The 19,369-nt window shown below is 45.6% G+C and overlaps 1 protein-coding gene across 1 annotated transcript; it reads left to right on the top strand.

Moving 5' to 3' along the window:
* The first annotated feature begins 1,348 nt into the window (after positions 1–1,348).
* On the top strand, positions 1,349–2,287 carry LOC140905570 (olfactory receptor 52B2-like). Its single transcript, XM_073329094.1, has one exon. It carries the CDS (start codon positions 1,349–1,351, stop codon positions 2,285–2,287), a length of 939 nt encoding a protein of 312 aa, XP_073185195.1.
* Positions 2,288–19,369: the final 17,082 nt, after the last annotated feature.

Below are 19,369 nucleotides of genomic sequence, written 5' to 3'. Positions count from 1 at the left end.
ACCAATGAGGAGACAAGATACTTTCAAAAGCTGGGAGGAGGGAGAAAAACAAAGGGTCTGTGTCTGTCTGTATGATGCTTTTGCCGGAGACAGAATAGGAATGGAGTCTTAGAACTTTTAATAAGTAATCTAGCTAGGTATGTGTTAGATTATGATTTCTTGAAATGGCTGAGAAAATAGCTGTGCTGAATAGAATGACTATTCCTGTCTGTGTGTCTTTTGTGGAACTGAAGGTTTTGCCGAGAGGGATTCTCTATGGTTTGAAACTAATTCCCCTGTAAGGTATCTACCATCCTGATTTTACGGAGGTGATTCCTTTTTACTTCTATTAAAAGTCTTCTTGTAAGAAAACTGAATGCTTTCTCATTGTTCTAAGATCCAAGGGTTTGGGTCTGTGGTCACCTATCAAATTGGTGAGGGTTTTTACCAAACCTTCCCCAGGAAGTGGGGTGCAAGGGTTGAGAGGATTTTGGGGGGAAAGACGAGTCCAAACTACGTTTCCCAGTAAACCCAGATAAAGTTTGGTGGTGGCAATGGAAATCCAAGGGCAAAATAATTTTGTACCTTGGGGAAGTTTTAACCTAAGCTGGTAAAAGTAAGCTTAGGAAGTTTTCATGCAGTTCCCCACATCTGTACCCTAGAGTTCAGAGTGGGGAAGGAACCTTGACAGGCACTGAGTGAAGAAAGCATTTTTTATTCATCTATTGTGTTTTTTCCACATTTCAATTTAACTGAATGTCCACTTGATCTTGTTTTATGAGACAGGGAGACACATTCTCGATCAGCTCTTTACCAGTCAATATTTTATAGACTTTTCTCATGTCCCCTCTTATTCGTGTCATTTGTAAGTCAAGAATCTGAGTCTTTACCACCTCTCTCCATATGACATTTTCCCCTGTCCCTTGGGCATTCTCGTTGCCCTTCCCAGAACCCCCACTATTCCTGCAATATACTGTGTGAGAAGGGTGCACAGTAGGAGTCCAGAGGAGGGTAAAACATTGACTGACTGATCTCATTGCATTATATTTTCTGTACGATTTCCCATCTCACTCCTCCTGGATTTCAATGTTTTGCTGAGTTTCTGTCCATGCTTGCACTGAGAGCAGGGTTTCACATGGTTTTGTTTCCTCCATTTGAGGACTTCTCTACACTTGACTATAATCAAAATAATCATTTATCAACTATAAATGTTCTCACCTCACTTCTCAACCCTTTTTCTTGATTATTAATAACTATCAAATATTTACCCAACTATTTGTTATAAAGTGTGTAACCCCACTCACTCTTTTCCTCTGTCTTAGCAGGCATCTTGAACATTTCTGAGCCCAATTGAAAAATTGAGAACTTCATGACAGCTTTCAACCTCACCCCCTCTGACCCTTCAACATTCATCTTAATGGGCATCCCTGGCCTGGAAGATGCTCATATGTGGATTTCCATCCCTTTCGCAATAATCTACATTACCGGCCTTTTGGAAAATTTCATGCTTCTATTTGTTGTAAGCAAACAGCAGACCCTACACAAGCCAATGTACCTGCTGCTATGCATGCTGGCACTCACAGATATCACCACATCTACCTCTGTTGTGCCAAAAGCACTGTGCATATTTTGGTTCAATTTGAAAACCATTACTGTGCGTGGCTGCCTCACCCAGTCATTCTTCCTTCCCTTGGTTGCTGTTATGCACTCAAATATACTCGTGACAATGGCCTTCGATCGCTACGTTGCCATATGTAACCCTCTGAGATATACCATCATCCTCACCAAAGGACGAGTAGCTATGCTAGGGCTTCTAGGTTTGATCAAATCTGTTCTCTTCGTCCTGCCTCTGCCCTTGCTCCTGACCAGGCTGCCATTCTGTGCAAACCACATTATTCCCCACACACACTGTGAACCTATAGCTGTGGCAAAGATATCATGTGGGGACATCAGAGTGAACAGCATGTATGGCTTGGTGATACTCTTTCTAATCATCGGGTTAGACCCGATGCTCATTGCCCTGTCCTATGGTCTGATCATCAGGGCCGTCCTCAGAATCTCCTCCAATGAAGTCCACCAAAAAGCACTCAACACCTGCACAGCCCACATCTGTGTGATACTGATATACTATACTCCTGGCTTCTTCTCCAGTCTGGCACACCATTTTGGTCAGGGCATCGCTCCCCACGTTCACATCATCTTGGGTGACCTCTATCTCCTCATCCCTCCCATGCTCAACCCTCTCATTTATGGGATCAAAACCAAAGAGCTTCGTGACAAATTGTGCAAATACACCTGCAGATGGTGATCACCTGAGACACTGATGTTAAGCCTTGTGACAATAAGGGAAAGTCTATCTCCTCATTAATCAAGGGTGCTCTGTCCCAGTTTGGCTGAGCTCAGCATTGTGGAAGTTCAGTCTGAGAAGTTCCTCACATCTAATGTCTTATCACTCCATCACCAAGCACAGCTCTCTCCATTTTGAGTTCCCTCTCTCTGACCATCACCTGCACTCTTTCATTGTCACCCATCAGCCCCAAACCCTCACACACTCTCTCACTTAGCCTTTCCATGGCTCTGACACTATCAGGTTGTGAGGGGTTAGATCACAGAAACCCCTTTGGAAATTGCCACCTGATGTGTTGAGACTACCCCTGAGCCCGTTTTCCCTGGCAGCTTGGGACTCCAGTACCTTGCCTTATTTGAGCCAGACATGCTGGCCTGTTGCAAACACAGACCAAGGTCTGAACAACGTCCCCCAAAAGCTGCAGACTTAACTGAAAACAGCTTAAGAAGAGCTCCTGTCTCCAACACTCAGATGCTCCCAATGGGGTCCAAACCCTAAATAAACCTTTTTTACCCAGTATAAAGCTTATACAGGGTAAACTCATAAATTGTTCGCCCTTTATAACATTGATAGAGAGATATGCGTGGCTATTTCCTCCCCTTTCCCCCCACACCCAAGTATTAATACACACTCTGGGTTAATTAACAAATAAAAAGTGATTTTTATTAAATACAAAAAGTAGGATTTGAGTGATTCCAAGTAGTAACAGACAGAATATAGTAAATTACCAAACAAAATAAAATAAAAGATGAGTCTATGCCTGATACAGTAAGAAAGTGATTAGAGATGAAACCTCACCCTCAGAGATGTTCCAGTAGGCTTCTTTTACAGACTGTGCTCCTTGTAGTCTGGTCCAGCAATCACTCACATCCCCGTGGTTACTGTTCTTTGTTCCAGTTTCTTTCAGGTATCCTTTGGGGGTGGAGAGGCTATTTCTTGAGCCAGCTGGAGACAAAGTGGACGGATCTCCCAGGGGTATAAATAGATTTTCTCTTGTGGGTGGACACCCCTCCCTCCTCCTGTGTAGAATCCCAGCTCCAAGATGGAGTTTTGGAGTCACATGTGCAAGTCACATGTCCATGCATGACTCAGAACTTATAGGTAGCAGCCCTGGTTCACATGCTACCTTGAATGTCCTTAGGTAGACTTTTTTATGTGGATTGGAGCCTTCCAGGATCTATTGTCCATTAAGTGTTTCTTCATAGGGCACTTAACTTGAAAATTCTTTTCTAAAGAAGCTGCCCAAATGCCTTACTAAGGCTACTTAAAATCAAACAAGTACACAGTCAATATTCAAAACTTCAAATACAAAAATGATATATGCATACAAATAGGATGAATAGATTCAGTAGACCATAACCTTTGCAGAGATATGTTACATGACATATGTAGCATCAGAGATATTTCATTTCATTATCTGGCCAAATTACACACATCTACACACTGCATTGGTGCATGAATGGATCTGTGGAACTCATTGCTGTGAACACTTGAAGTAGTGCTTACTACCTGATTCCATACCAAGTCATTAAGCTGGTTTAGGACAGTACCCCATTCCAATTTGGATATTCAATGGACTCATGATATTAACAAAAACCTGCAAAACTTGTAGGAGCAGCTTGATGGAGCAGCCAACAATTGGACACATTTACAATATATTCCCCAGAATGGTGTTAAAAGAATCTTAACCCTGTCCAAAGACGAGAAGCAGTGCTTTGGGTGGTGGCCCAGATGATGGACAACATTACAATGGCCAGGGCTCAAAGTGTAACTGTGGATTATTATGGCTATTGGCCTATTATTACATATACTAATTCTGCAGTGTGTACTGCGGTGGTTAAGGAGGGCAAAGATCCATAAAGCACAACTGCTAATTGTAACCCATAGAGCAATGTAGGCCCTCCACCACAGTCTGGCAGATTCCTGGGACCCAACCTTCTCAGGCCCATTGCTACGGGAAGTCTGGGACTCGAATTGGAATCCTTGCAGTATGCCCGTAGGGGGGACGGTGCAGAACCGCATACTGCACAGGGGGTAGTGGGGCAAATGGAGCATGGACACATTCCACCTCAAGCAGGAAATGTGCCGCCGTGTGGCCTGTGCCTTTCCCGGGACACCTGGGCAGGAGGGTCCCAGAAGAAAAGAGAAACAAAAATCAGGTGGAGTGTTAGAAGTGCTCGTGACAATGTAAGACTCAGGCCTGTATCATTGCCTGAGATAGAATTTTGGGGCTTGTTTGACCGTTTGATTTTTGATACTCTTATATCTGTATATCCTTATATCTGATGCCAATGCGTGTGACAACAGGCCAAAGACACTGTGTGTGTTGTTTCTGCCTAGCCAGATGGATTAGTTCATATAATGGAACAGATAAGATAATTATGCCTCCAAGGAGGTGGGAGGTTGGGACAGAGGGAAACTAGGTTCACAGAGTGAGTGGGATTCAGAGTAGCAGCCATGTTAGTCTGTATCTGCAAAGAGAAAAGGAGGACTTGCGGCACCTTAGAGACTAAGGGTATGTCTACACTACGAAATTAGGTCGAATTTATAGAAGTCGTTTTTTTTAGAAATCGGTTTTATATATTCGAGTGTGTGTGTCCCCACAGAAAATGCTCTAAGTGCATTAAGTGCATTAACTCGGCGGAGTGCTTCCACAGTACCGAGGCAAGCGTCGACTTCCGGAGCGTTGCACTGTGGGTAGCTATCCCACAGTTCCCGCAGTCTCCGCTGCCCATTGGAATTCTGGGTTGAGATCCCAATGCCTGATGGGGCTAAAACCTTGTCGCGGGTGGTTCTGGGTACATATCGTCAGGCCCCCGTTCCCTCCCTCCCCCAGTGAAAGCAAGGGCAGACAATCATTTCACACCTTTTTTCCTGAGTTACCTGTGCAGACGCCATACCACGGCAAGCATGGAGCCCGCTCAGGTAACCGTCACCCTATGTCTCCTGGGTGCTGGCAGACGCGGTACGGCTTTGCTGCACAGTAGCAGCAACCCATTGCCTTCTGGCAGCAGACGGTGCAATACGATTGGTAGTCGTACTCGTCGTGTCCGAGGTGCTCCTGGCCACGTCAGCTGGGAGCGCCTGGGCAGACATGGGCGCAGGAACTAAATTTGGAGTGACTTGACCAGGTCATTCTCTTTAGTCCTGCAGTCCTATTGAACCGTCTTATGGTGAGCGGGCAGGCGATACGGACTGCTAGCAGTCGTACTGTACCATCTTCTGCCAGGCAGGCAAGAGATGAGGATTGCTAGCAGTCGTACTGTACCATCTTCTGCCGAGCAGCCATGAGATATGGATGGCATGCAGTCCTTCTGCACTGTCTGCTGCCAGCCAAAGATGTAAAAGATAGATGGAGTGGGTCAGAACAAGAAATAGACCAGATTTGTTTTGTACTCATTTGCCTCCTCCCCTGTCTAGATCACACTGCAGTCACTCACAGAGAAGGTGCAGCGAGGTAAATCTAGCCATGTATCAATCAGAGGCCAGGCTAACCTCCTTGTTCCAATAACAACAATAACTTAGGTGCACCATTTCTTATTGGAACCCTCCGTGCAGTCCTGCCTGAAATACTCCTTGATGTAAAGCCACCCCCTTTGTTGATTTTAGCTCCCTGAAGCCAACCCTGTAAGCCGTGTCGTCAGTCGCCCTTCCCTCCGTCAGAGCAACAGCAGACAATCGTTCCGCGCCTTTTTCTGTGCGGATGCCATACCAAGGCAGGCATGGAGGCCGCTCAGCTAACTTTGGCAATTAGGAGCACATTAACCACCACACGCATTATCCAGCAGTATATGCAGCACCAGAACATGGCAACGCGATACCGGGCGAGGAGGCGACGTCAGCACGGTCCCGTGAGTGATCAGGACATGGACACAGATTTCTCTGAAAGCATGGGCCCTGACAATGCATGCATCATGGTGCTAATGGGGCAGGTTCATGCTGTGGAACGCCGATTCTGGGCTCAGGAAACAAGCACAGACTGGTGGGACCGCATAGTGTTGCAGGTCTGGGACGATTCCCAGTGGCTGCGAAACTTTCACATGCGTAGGGGCACTTGCATGGAACTTTGTGACTTGCTTTCCCCTGCCCTGAAGCGCATGAATACCAAGATGAGAGCAGCCCTCACAGTTGAGAAGCGAGTGGCGATAGCCCTGTGGAAGCTTGCAACACCAGACAGCTACCGGTCAGTTGGGAATCAATTTGGAGTGGGCAAATCTACTGTGGGGGCTGCTGTGATGCAAGTAGCCCATGCAATCAAAGATCTGCTGATATCAAGGGTAGTGACCCTGGGAAATGTTCAGGTCATAGTGGATGGCTTTGCTACAATGGGATTCCCTAACTGTGGTGGGGCTATAGATGGAACCCATATCCCTATCTTGGCACAGGAGCACCAAGCCGCCAAGTACATAAACCGCAAGGGGTACTTTTCGATAGTGCTGCAAGCTCTGGTGGATCACAAGGGACGTTTCACCAACATCAACGTGGGATGGCCGGGAAAGGTGCATGATGCTCGCATCTTCAGGAACTCTGGTCTGTTTCAAAAGCTGCAGGAAGGGACTTTATTCCCAGACCAGAAAATAACTCTTGGGGATGTTAAAATGCCTATATGTATCCTTGGGGACCCAGCCTACCCCTTAATGCCATGGCTCATGTAGCCGTACACAGGCAGCCTGGACAGTAGTCAGGAGCTGTTCAACTACAGGCTGAGCAAATGCAGAATGGTGGTAGAATGTGCATTTGGACGTTTAAAGGCGCGCTGGCGCAGTTTACTGACTCGCTTAGACCTCAGCAAAACCAATATTCCCACTGTTATTACTGCTTGCTGTGTGCTCCACAATATCTGTGAGAGTAAGGGGGAGACGTTTATGGCGGGGTGGGAGGTTGAGGCAAATCGCCTAGCTGCTGGTTACGCGCAGCCAGACACCAGGGCGGTTAGAAGAGCACAGGAGGGCGTGGTACGCATCAGAGAAGCTTTGAAAACCAGTTTCATGACTGTCCAGGCTACGGTGTGAAAGTTCTCTTTGTTTCTCCTTGATGAAACCCCCCGCCACTTGGTTCACTCTACTTCCCTGTAAGCTAACCACCCTCCCCTCCTCCCTTTAATCATTGCTTGCAGAGGCAATAAAGTCATTGCTGCTTCACAGTCATGCATTCGTTATTCATTCATCACACAAATAGGGAGATGACTACCAAGGTAGCCCAGGAGGGGTGGTGGAGGAGGGAAGGAAAATGCCACACAGCACTTTAAGCACAGCACTTTAAAAGTTTACAACTTTAAAATTTATTGAATGACAGCCTTCTTTTCTTTGGGCAATCCTCTGTGGTGGAGTGACTGGTTGGCCGGAGGCCCCCCCACCGCGTCTGGGTGTGGAGGCTATGGAACTTGGGGAGGAGGGCGGTTGGTTACAGAGGGGCAGCAGTGGCAGTCTGTGCTCCAGCTGCCTTTGCTGCAGCTCAACCATACACTGGAGCATACTGGTTTGGTCCTTCAGCAGCCTCAGCATTGAATCCTGCCTCCTCTCATCACGCTGCCGCCACATTTGAGCTTCAGCCCTGTCTTCAGCCCGCCACTTACTCTCTTCAGCCCGCCACTTACTCTCTTCAGCCCGCCACCTCTCCTCCCGGTCATTTTGTGCTTTCCTGCACTCTGACATTATTTGCCTCCACGCATTCGTCTGTGCTCTGTCAGTGTGGGAGGACAGCATGAGCTCGGAGAACATTTCATCGCGAGTGCGTTTTTTTTTCTTTCTAAGCTTCACTAGCCTCTGGGAAGGAGAAGATCCTGTGATCATTGAAACACATGCAGCTGGTGGAGAAAAAAAAAAGGGAGAGCGGTATTTAAAAAGACACATTTTATAAAACAGTGGCTACACTCTTTCAGGGTAAACCTTGCTGTTAACATTACATACATAGCACATGTGCTTTCGTTACAAGGTCACATTTTGCCTCCTCCCACCGCGTGACTACCCCCTCAACCTTCCCCCCTCCCTGTGGCTAACAGCGGGGAACATTTCTGTTTAGCCACAGGCAAACAGCCCAGCAGGAATGGGCTCCTCTGAGTGTCCCCCAAAGAAAAGCACTCTATTTCAACCAGGTGACCATGAATTATATCTCACTCTCCTGAGGATAACACAGAGAGATAAAGAACGGATTTTGGTTGAATGCCAGCGAACATACACTGGAATGCTTTGTTCTACAGTGATTCTTGAGTACGTGTTACTGGCCTGGAGTGGTAAAGTGTCCTACCATGAAGGACAAAATAAGGCTGCCCTCCCAGAAACCTTTTGCAAAGGCTTTAGGACTACATCTAGGAGAACCGCAAATGCCAGGGCAAAGTAATCCTTTCACATGCTTGCTTTTAAACCATGTATAGCATTTTAAAAGGTACACTCACCAGAGGTCCCTTCTCCGCCTGCTGGGTCCAGGAGGCAGCCTTGGGTGGGTTCGGGGGGTACTGGCTCCAGGTCTAGGGTGAGAAACAGTTCCTGGCTGTCGGGAAAACCGGTTTCTCCGCTTGCTTGCTGTGAGCTATCTACAACCTCCTCCTCATCATCATCTTCTTCGTCCCCAAAACCTACTTCCGTATTGCCTCCATCTCCATTGAAGGAGTCAAACAACACGGCTGGGGTAGTGGTGGCTGAACCCCCTAAAATGGCATGCAGCTCATCATAGAAGCGGCATGTTTGGGGCTCTGACCCAGAGCGGCTGTTCGCCTCTCTGGTTTTCTGGTAGGCTTGCCTCAGGTCCTTCAGTTTCACGCGGCACTGCTTCGGGTCCCTGTTATGGCCTCTGTCCTTCATGCCCTGGGAGATTTTCACAAAGGTTTTGGCATTTCGAAAACTGGAACGGAGTTCTGATAGCACGGATTCCTCTCCCCACACAGCGATCAGATCCCGTACCTCCCGTTCGGTCCATGCTGGAGCTCTTTTGTGATACTGGAACTCCATCATGGTCACCTGTGCTGATGAGCTCTGCATGGTCACCTGCAGCTTGCCACGCTGGCCAAACAGGAAATGAGATTCAAAAGTTCGCGGTTCTTTTCCTGTCTACCTGGCCAGTGCATCTGAGTTGAGAGTGCTGTCCAGAGCGGTCAGAATGGAGCACTCTGGGATAGCTCCCGGAGGCCAATACCATCGAATTGTGTCCACAGTACCCCAAATTCGAGCCAGCAACGTCGATTTAAGCGCTAATCCACTTGTCAGGGGTGGAGTAAGGAAATCGATTTTAAGAGCCCTTTAAGTCGAAATAAAGGGCTTCATTGTGTGGACGGGTGCAGGTTTAAATCGATTTAATGCTGCTAAATTCGACCTAAAGTCCTAGTGTAGACCAGGGCTAACAAATTTATCTGAGCATAAGCTTCTGTGAGGTACAGCTCACTTCATCGGACGCATCCAAAAGCTTATGCTCAAATAAATTTATTAGTCCCTAGAGTGAATGGAGAAATCCCATGGTACCAATTTTGCTACTGGATAGGAAAAAAAAAACATTTCTACATGGATTTTGGAAACATTAACACAGTATTGAACTTTCATGCTTATCAATCCAGAGACTAGAAGATCGATTAGAACAGTTCAGAGACTATAGATAGATATCCTCTTTAGACTGCACAAAGGGATACTGGGAAGCACCTTTGATCTCAGAATCCTGAGAGAAGAAAGCCTTTCCCATGCCCTTTGGATTGCTTCAATTCCAGATCCTGTCATTTGGCCTCTACAGGGTGGCACAGAATTTCAGGGGCTAATGGACTGGATATTACAACGGCCTGGGCGATATAAAGTGGTACGCTGCTATAATGAATTGAAAACAGGCTTTGCTCCCGTATCTTGTGACAGCATTCCTACACATAGTGAAGGTGGCAGCACATTAAAGAGCCACAGACATTGCTAGGCTGAAATGTCTGCAAGACTCAGTTTGCCCTGACCATCTGAGCCCCTGTTATCCACAAATTCTTTCTTCACTCCCAGAGGAAGCTCTCAGGCTGAAGTTCTCCAAGGTCTATTTTTTTAGCCTTCCCACTGCTCATGGAGCTGAGGGAATTGTTTGGGAGTCCTAGCCAATCTGAGCATCTGCAGGGACGGTTCAGGGAAATGATAAATGATTATTTGGGAGTCCTGGCCAAGCAAGGCGTCTGCAGGGAACGTACAGGGAAATGATAAAGGTCGCTGCCCAGCACCCTGAATGTCAGAGATGTGAGATTCATACACTGATTCTCAGGGCTCTGCCTTCCTATCGCTGTCAGTTTATTTCCTCTTTCTGCTGAGCAGGATTTCGGTGAGTTGCCTCTTTCTGCATTAGAGTTAGCGGTAAGGGCTCAGGAAGTGTTTCAGGGTTCAAGTCAAGAACCATCTGGTCAGCAATTCAGCAGGAGAGAGACTTGAACTCTTTAGTATTGTCAGTAACACCAAGGGATTTACATGGGAAAATTGTAACTACAAATGTTTTGGAAATAGTTTAGAAAAATATTTGTTTTTAAGATCAGTTCCTTGTTACTGTGTCTTTATATCTGTTTGAGTACATTTCTTTTTTTGGGGTGCTGTAGTTTTTTTTCTCTGATTTGCTCAAGTTTTCCAATTCAGTAACTTTACTACCCTATTAGGAAGTGCAGCCAAAACCTCTGCAGTGATTATCTCTGTTACCAGAGGGTTAATCACAGGAATTGGTCACACACTGGCCAGATTCTGCTCTCACATTCTGCCTTCAGTGCGTCACTCCAAATTGACACGGGCCTCCCTAAAAGCAAAATCAGGGCCCATGTGTTTTGGAATCCCCATCTCTCATATCGGGTCTCAGAATGTTACATAAACTGGGGTTGGGGCGGGGGTCCTTCAGACTCTGTCAGCACCCTAACAGAATAGCGCTCTCTGTAGCAGGACCAGTGTCTTTAATTTCCTCAGCTCAGAGCTGAAAGATAAACAAGGGAAAGGGTGAAATTTTGGCCCATTGACATGATGCTACATTCACATGTAGGGACTTAAATAAATGGTCTGATTTACAACAACTGTGATCCTCCAATGACTTCAACTGGAGGCATCCTGTGGCCTCTATGGATGGGTTTGCTCGTTTGCACCAAAGAAGAACTGACAGGAGAGTTGCTTAAATCTCAAACCCACAGGGTTAGAGGTTCAGAACAACTAGAATATAAATTATTTTTGTGCGGGGGAGAGGGGTCTGCTTTCTCTGTACCCTGCATCTCTGGTTCTGGAGAAGATGAGAAGAACCAAAAGGCAGTAAAGAGAAAAGCATGTTTCTGGCTCAGAGGAAACCTGGCGGGGTTGAACATCTCACCGGGGGAGACCCAGGTCTCTGGGTGGAGAGAGAAACCAAGCAGCTACAACATCTCCTGTAAATATACCTGGAATAATCCATCTAAACCACAGGAATTGTAAGTAGGCAAGGAAATGCTTTCGGTTATCTTTTCTTGTTTCTTTTATTATTAGCCTGTAAAGTTACCTTCCATCCTGATTTTGGAATTGTGATTCTTTTTACTCTTTCCTTTATAATAAAGTTCTTCTTTTAAGAACCTGATTGATTTTAGTGTCCTGAAGACAAAGGGTCTGCTTTGTACTCACATTGCTAAGGCAATTCATTGGTATGTTATTCTCAAGCCTCCCCAGGCAAGGGGGTGAAGGGCCTTGGGGGATATTTTGGGGGAAGGGCGATTCCAAGTGACCTGTCCCTGAATTTTTGCTTAAATCACTTGGTGGTGGGAGAAATACCATCCAAGGATGAGGAAAGGAATTTGTGCCTTGGGGAAGTTTTAACTGAAGATGGTAGAATATAAGCTTAGAGGGCCTTTCATGTACCCCAGAGTTTAGAGTGTATGTGTGTGTGGGGGGGGACCCTGACAGAGTCCCTGAACCTTTTGGCTAAAAGCAGCTGTTTATTAATTTCCTTGGGTGACCCCTGGTTCTTGCATTAAGTGACAGAGTAAAGAAGACTTCTGAATACACTTTCTCCATACCATTCACAAAACATAAGATCTCTATCACATCCTGTCTGTTTCCAAGCTGAAAAGTCACAGTCTTTTAAATCTCTCCTCAGATGGAATCTGTTCCATACCCCTAATTATTCCCTTCTCTGTACCTTTTCCATTTCAAATATATCTTTTTTGAGATGAGGAGACCAGAACTGCATTCAGTATTCACCATGTGGGATTTACATAGTGGCATTATCGTATGTTCTGTCTTCTTATCTCTCACTTTCCTCGTGGTTCCCAGCATTCTGTTAGCTTTTCTGATTGCTGTGGTATATTGAGCAGATGTTTTCAGAGGCCAATCTACGATGACCCCCAGATCTCCTTCTTGAGTGTTAAGACCTGATTTAGACCCCATCATTTGGTATGTATATTTGGACTCATGTTTTCTACTGTGGTTTACTGCTATCATTTGAATCTTTTAAAAACCTAGAAGGGGATCCTCCTCAGACCCTCAATGTGACCCTGAACATCATATTCTTCATAGTTGTATGATTATGAACCTAAGAACATAAGAATGGCCATCCTGGGTCATACCGAAGATCCATATAGCCCTGTATCTTGTCTTCTGACAGTAGCCAGTGCCAGGTTCTCCAGAGGGAATGAACAGAACAGGTAATCAGCAAGTGACCCATTCCCTGTCACTCATTGCCAGCTTCTGGCAAACAGAATTTTTGAATTCCTCCATGAATTTATCTGGTTCTTTTTTGAACCCTGTTACGGTCTTGGCCTTCACAACATTCTCTGGCAAGGAGTTCCACAGGTTGACAGGGCACTTGGTGGGGAAATACTTCCTTTTATTTCTTTTAAACCTGCTGCCTATTCATTTCATTGGGTGACCCCTAGTTCTTGTGTTATGGGAAGTAGTAAACAACACTTCCTTATCTACTTTCTCTACACCAGTCATGATTTTATAGACCTCAATCATATCTCCCCTTAGCCATCTCTTTTCCAAGCGGGAGAGCCCTAGTCTTATTAATCTCTCTTCTATTTGACAAGTTAGGACTTGTCAGGTGTCATCTGAAAAGTTAGGATTTGCTAAAAATGATTATCCTGTTTGAGTGAATGTGTCATTTTTGTATATGACATGATGACTATTCACTATGTGCCTGTATTTCAAATGTAGTTACTTCTCAGGGACACCCATTAAGCAAAATGATTACAGTCTAGAAAGCTGATGGTGAAAACCTATTCAGGGTAATTCACCATTAGGGGAAACAATTAGACATCGGACAGCTTATCTCTCACCTGGTGAGTCTTCCTGAGAATACTCCAAACAGTCTTTGGACCGAGGAGTGCATGCAAGGGCATGTGACCGAACCACAGGACACTGACACTGACATTTTGGGTACCTGTATTTATCCACAAAGTGAGCAGGGAACTCTTTTTGTAACAAAGGATTCCTGCCCTATGTTTAATCTATCTAAGGTGGCGTGTGGCTGCATCTAGTGGTCTCACTCCTCCCACAAGAGAACTGGAAACATCTGAGGAACAAAGACGGAACTGGAGGAAGTGCTGGTCCCAGGCCAAAAGGGATTTCTGACCTGTGAATGGGAACCTCCTGGAGCGCTTCTTGTATTCCCAGCCAGGGTGAGAAATTGTTGATTCATAGTCAATCTATCTAATACCTCAGGCTTAGTTTCAGTTTTCTTTATTTGCTATGTAACCTGCTTTGATCTCTTTGCTATCACTTATAAACATTTCAAATATATATATTTCTGTAGTTCAATTTCTTTTGTGATTTATCTAAACCACTCTGCCTATGAGCAAAGTTTCTGGGGAAAATCTCAGTTTTTTTAACACAGGCTGTAGAATAGCCTTTCCACATCAAGGGGAGGGAGAAATCTACCAATGAGCCGACAGTGTAGACCCCTCCAGAGTGCATAGTATTATGGGTTCATACTCCGTAGTAGAACTTGGGGAGCATGGAAATTGGCTGATGTCCTCCATTTGTACTTGGGTTCCTTAGGTTAGCTCTCCGGTAGCTCCATTTGGGTGTGTATCGCTATCTACTTCTGTGTTGGGTGATAACAAGACCTGGAGAGACATGAACACCAGCAAAGCAGTGAGCAAAAGGGCCAGCCCAGCTGGGTGGTTAGAGGGGTACATCAGTTCCCATGGCTGCCACACTGAACCCCAGGGTGACAACTAGTCACACTCATACCCTCCAGAGCCCAAATTAGTTCTCCTGGCACCTGTGACTCACGCATGTTGGAGGGACTGCAGCCTAAACAAAAAATCCACATGTTGCAGTTATTTGATTCCTTTACCACAATGTCCTCACCGCAGCAGGGCACACCCACCTAAAATACCACCATTCTGAAATGGCTGCTGGGCATCAGATCAGGGAAACTCCGTAGCTGTTCCCTCATAAAATGTGGGATACCATGTGCGATGAACTCCAGGTCATTTTGGCCGGGGGACTGGTGAAGGAATCACACAGTGAGTGGAGAAGTCCCTTTGTGTTAGTTCTCTACCCAGGATAGCATAACCTGTTTCTGCATCGATTTCTGAATGATCAACACAGAATTGAATTTTGATGCTTATCCGATGCAGAGAGTAGAACTATTTGAAGAGTTGGGACCTACCAAATATATATCCATTTTAGATCTCACAAAGGGCTATTGGCAAGTATCTTTTATCCAGATTCCTCGGTGAAGAACGCTTTTTTCACCCAGTGGACTTGCATCGGTTCATGATTAAGGCATTTGGCCTCCACAGTGTGGCAATGAATTTCAGAGGCTGATGGACTGGATAGTCCAACTTTACGGGGGATATGCAGTGGAACATCTCTCTAATTAATTGAAAATTATATTTGGTACCATGTCTTGTGGCAGCATTCCCCCCCATAGTGTGGATGGCAGTATATTACATGCCAGAATACAAAGCCACCCTCAATTGCTAGGCTGAACAGTCTGCACGACTCTGCTTGCCCTGTTAATCTGAGCCCTTGGTATCAGCGAATTATTTCTTCACTCCCAAGGGAAGCTCTCAAGCTGTAGTTCTCCAGAGTCTAATTTCTGCTCCTCCCACTGCTCATGGAGCCAAGGGAATTGACTGGAAGTCCTGGCCAACCAGAGAGTCCGCAGGGACTGTACAGGGGAACCATAAAGGGCACTGTCCAGGATAGACAGTTTCAGACATGTTGGATTCATAGGCTGATTCTCGGGGCTCTGTGCTCCTGTCACGGTAAGGAGATTTCCAGTCTCTGCTGAGCAGTATTTTGATGAGTTGCTTGTTTCTGAATTAAAGATATAGTTAAGGGCACAGGAAGGATTTCAGGGTTGAAGTCAAGAACCATCTGGGTAGGAATTCACCAGCACAAGGAACTTGAAGTGTTTATATTGTCAGAAACACCAAGGATTTTCCTAGTAAACTTGGAACTACAAATGTTTTGGAAATAGTTTAGGTAAACATTTGTTTTTAAGAGCAGTTCTTTGTCTCGTTCTGTCTCCTTCTGTCTGTCTTTGTAGTTTCCTTTTTTGGGGGCTGTGTGGTTTTTCCTCTCATTCGTTCAACTCTTCCAATTCAGCAACTTGACTGCATTATTAGGAAGTGCAGCCAAACCTCTGCAGTGGGTATCTGTGTTACCGAAAGATTTACAACAAGAATGGGTGACACATTGGCCAGATTCGCCTCTTACATTCTGCCTTCAGTAGCTCACTCCAGACTGACGCTGGCCTCCCTGAGAGCTAAGTAAGAGCCCCAAAGAGTATTTTGCAAGCCCCATCTTTCACGTCTGGTCTCAGAGCGTCACATGAACTGGGGGTTCCTTCAGACTGGTACAGCACCCTAATAGAAGAGTGGTTTCTGTAGCAGGACCCGACACTCTGATTTTCACAGCTCGAAGCTGAAATTTAAACTCTTCCCATTGAGTTCAAGGGAAAAACTCCTAAGAGGGTCAGGATTTCACCTTAAATCCACATGTAGGGACTTAAATAAAGGACCTGATTTACACCAGCCATGAGAGTCCAGTGATTTCAACTGGAGTCATCCTGTCTCCTCTAAGGACGGATGAGCTCTTTTGGACCAAAGAAGAACTGACAGGAGAGTTGCTGAAATCTCAGACTCATAGGCTTAAAGGTTGAAAACAATTAGGATTATAATATTTTGGTCGGGGGGAAGAGGGGTCTGCTCCCTCTCTGCGCCTACACCTCTGGTTCTGGAGAGGATGGGAAGCACCGAAAAAGCGGTGAAAATTAAAGCATGTTTCTGTCTTAGAGGCAGTGTTGGAAATATCATTGGGATAGCTCAAGGAATGCACAGTGTGTGTGTTTGTGTGTGCATGCGTGCAGATGCACGCACGGAGGGGAGAGGGATGGGAGAGTGACACGCAGCATCCTGCTCTCAATGCACGGAGTTCTGAAACTTTGTGAAATAGGGAATGGACATCTTGCCTAATGCAGAGACGGAAGAGGCGTAACAAGGCCTCCTGGGGCAGGGGGTATGTGTGTATCTCAGATTGTAACATAACATGGACCACACACTTGCAGATTGATTCTGACACCTTTCCCATCCCTCCTCCGTGAGCAGTCCCATTACAATCTTGTGAAAACATCAGCATTTGTCAGCATGAAAAGCAGTCTCTGGAAGGTATGTCTGGGTTTCTAACAGGCTGCAATACATTAAAATTTTGTGTTGTTTTGAGGAAGAGTTACTCATGCTGGTTCCATTTAATCTGCACAACATCTCTCCCTCCTGCAGGCAACTCTGGGCCATGTCAGGGCCTAGATAAATACAGGTGCCATGTGCAGGAACCACTGGTAGCTGCCTGAAAGAGTAGGTCACTGCGGCACAGACGTTAAACCCAGGATGTTCTGTGAGCACTTACTAGCCAGTTCTGTTAGTCATTCGTCTGGAGGGTTGTACGTACATTCTGCTGTGCAGAGATATTATGTGGTCAAATCATTATTTTTCTCACCTAAATGTTCATCCATGCAGTGCCTCACAGGACACTTAAGGCTCATGAAATACACACCTGGTGTGACATTTCCAAGGCACATGAGAATTACTCCTCATCGGGAAAAATGTAACAGAGTCATGAATAGACAAAATGCCTTCAGTAAGCTCAGGCGTGAGCCTGCAGGCACCATCTTGATCATCTCAACTGTACAGAATAGGCCTGTAAAACACAGCCCTGAGAATTCCCCTGAAATTGTTGCTAGAGCAGATCTTTTAGAGAAAGATCCAACCTTGATTTAAAAATGCTCAGTGATGGAGAATCCACCGAGACCCTTGGTAAATTGTTCCAATGGTTATTTACTCTCACTCATAAAAAAGGTACATCTTATCTCCAGTCCCAATTTCTTTAACTTCAACTTCCAGCCAATCTTGTTCCACCTGTGTATGCAAAGTTGAAAAGCCTATCATTAAATATTGCTTCCCTGTGCAGGTATGTAAAGACTGTTATCAAGTCACCCCTTAACCATCTTTGTTACACTAAATAAATTGAGCTCTTTGAGTCCATGACTAGAAGGAAGGTTTTCTAATTTTCAGTAATTCCTGTGACTCTTCTCGGAAACTTCTTCAGTGCGTCAACGTCCATCTTGAATTGTGGACACCAGAACTGGGCACCATTTCACAGCAGGAGTGGTGCCAATGCCACACACAGAGGCAAAATAACGTTTTTACCCCTCATTGAGATTCCTCTCGCTACCATCCCAGGACCACATCGGCCACAGGGTCACCCTGGGAGAGCATCATGAACAGGCCGGACTATGAACAGGAGGTTGCCAGGCAACTCTCCAAAACCACATTCTACAGGCCACTGTCCTCTGATCCCACTGAAACTACGCCATCTGCTCAAGAAAGTCCCTGCAATAGCACGGAACAAATCTGAAGACCCATAGCCCAAGAGCCCCAGCCAGGGGTATTCTATCTGCTGCCCAAGATCTATAAACCTGGAAATCCTGGACATCCCGTCATCTCATACATTGCTATACTTGCACCAGGATTGTCTGGCTATGTGGACTCTCTCCTCAGACTCTACGCTCCCAGCACTCCCAGCTATCTTTGAGAGACCACTGACTTCCTGAGGAAACTACAATGCATTGGTGATCTTCCTGAAAACACCATCCTGCTCACCATTGATGTAGAAGCCCTCTACACCGATATTCCACACAAGGATTGCCTACAAGCTGTCAGGAACAGTATCTCTGTCTCCTCGTTGGTCATATTGGTGAGGTGCCAGCGAGGTTATCCCATCCTCCAATTGTTGTATCATCTGCAAACTTCATCAATATCCAGGCATGAGAACGGATAGTAGCTTAGTTGGTGACTTACACTTGTCGGTTAACACCTGCAACTTATAACTCAGACAAAGCTGTCTGTCAGCAAGGGTTCATCTTGCCAAAAGAAACAGGGGAAGTAACAGAGATGCAGGCCTGTTGGCCTAAATAACAAAGACCCTTGCACCCTTCATGTCCATTCTGTTCAGCACAAAGTCGTAGGCCAGCGTGATATTGACTTTTCCATGGTGGACACTTGGCTCCTTTCCAACATAGGAATGGCAGAGTGAAATAAACCTATGGTCGATCTAATCCAGTGTCCTCCTTCTGACAGTGACAGCCTCAGGTACTGCAGAAGAAGGTTTAATAAACTTACCAGTCGGTGGATGCTGGGGGGGGTGACTTAACCATCAAGAGGATGTGACCCTAATGCCTAACAGCTAGAGATTGGCTTGTGACCTGAAACATGTGGATATATAGGCTTTCCAAAACATTTATTTAGCTCTCACTATTGTCACTGGAAAGTCTCATTACCCACATAAATGTCCAAACTCTTGCTGATACTTGCTTACCTCATGGACTCAACTACCTCTTCAGGTAAGGCGTTCCTCAGTCTATTTTGACACTGAGTGTAGAAAGCATTCTTTATTTACCTATTTTCATTTTGCCACATTTCCGTATTATTGAATGTCCACCTGATCTTCTTTTATAAGACAAGGGGGAACACATTCTTGATAATCTCTCTACCAGTCAGCCTATTATAGACTTTTCTCATGCCCACTCATATTCATCTTCTTCGTAAAGTAACAAATCCAGCATTTTCAACCTCTCACCTGATGAGAG

The sequence above is a fragment of the Lepidochelys kempii genome, chromosome 1 (assembly GCF_965140265.1).
Source record: "Lepidochelys kempii isolate rLepKem1 chromosome 1, rLepKem1.hap2, whole genome shotgun sequence".
NCBI classification, from domain to species: Eukaryota; Metazoa; Chordata; order Testudines; family Cheloniidae; genus Lepidochelys; species Lepidochelys kempii.
This window is presented reverse-complemented; position numbering and strand designations above follow the sequence as displayed.

Coding starts and splice junctions, on each gene's coding strand:
- LOC140905570 (XM_073329094.1), top strand. CDS start 1,349: ATGACAGCTTTCAACCTCACCCCCTCTGACCCTTCAACATTCATCTTA.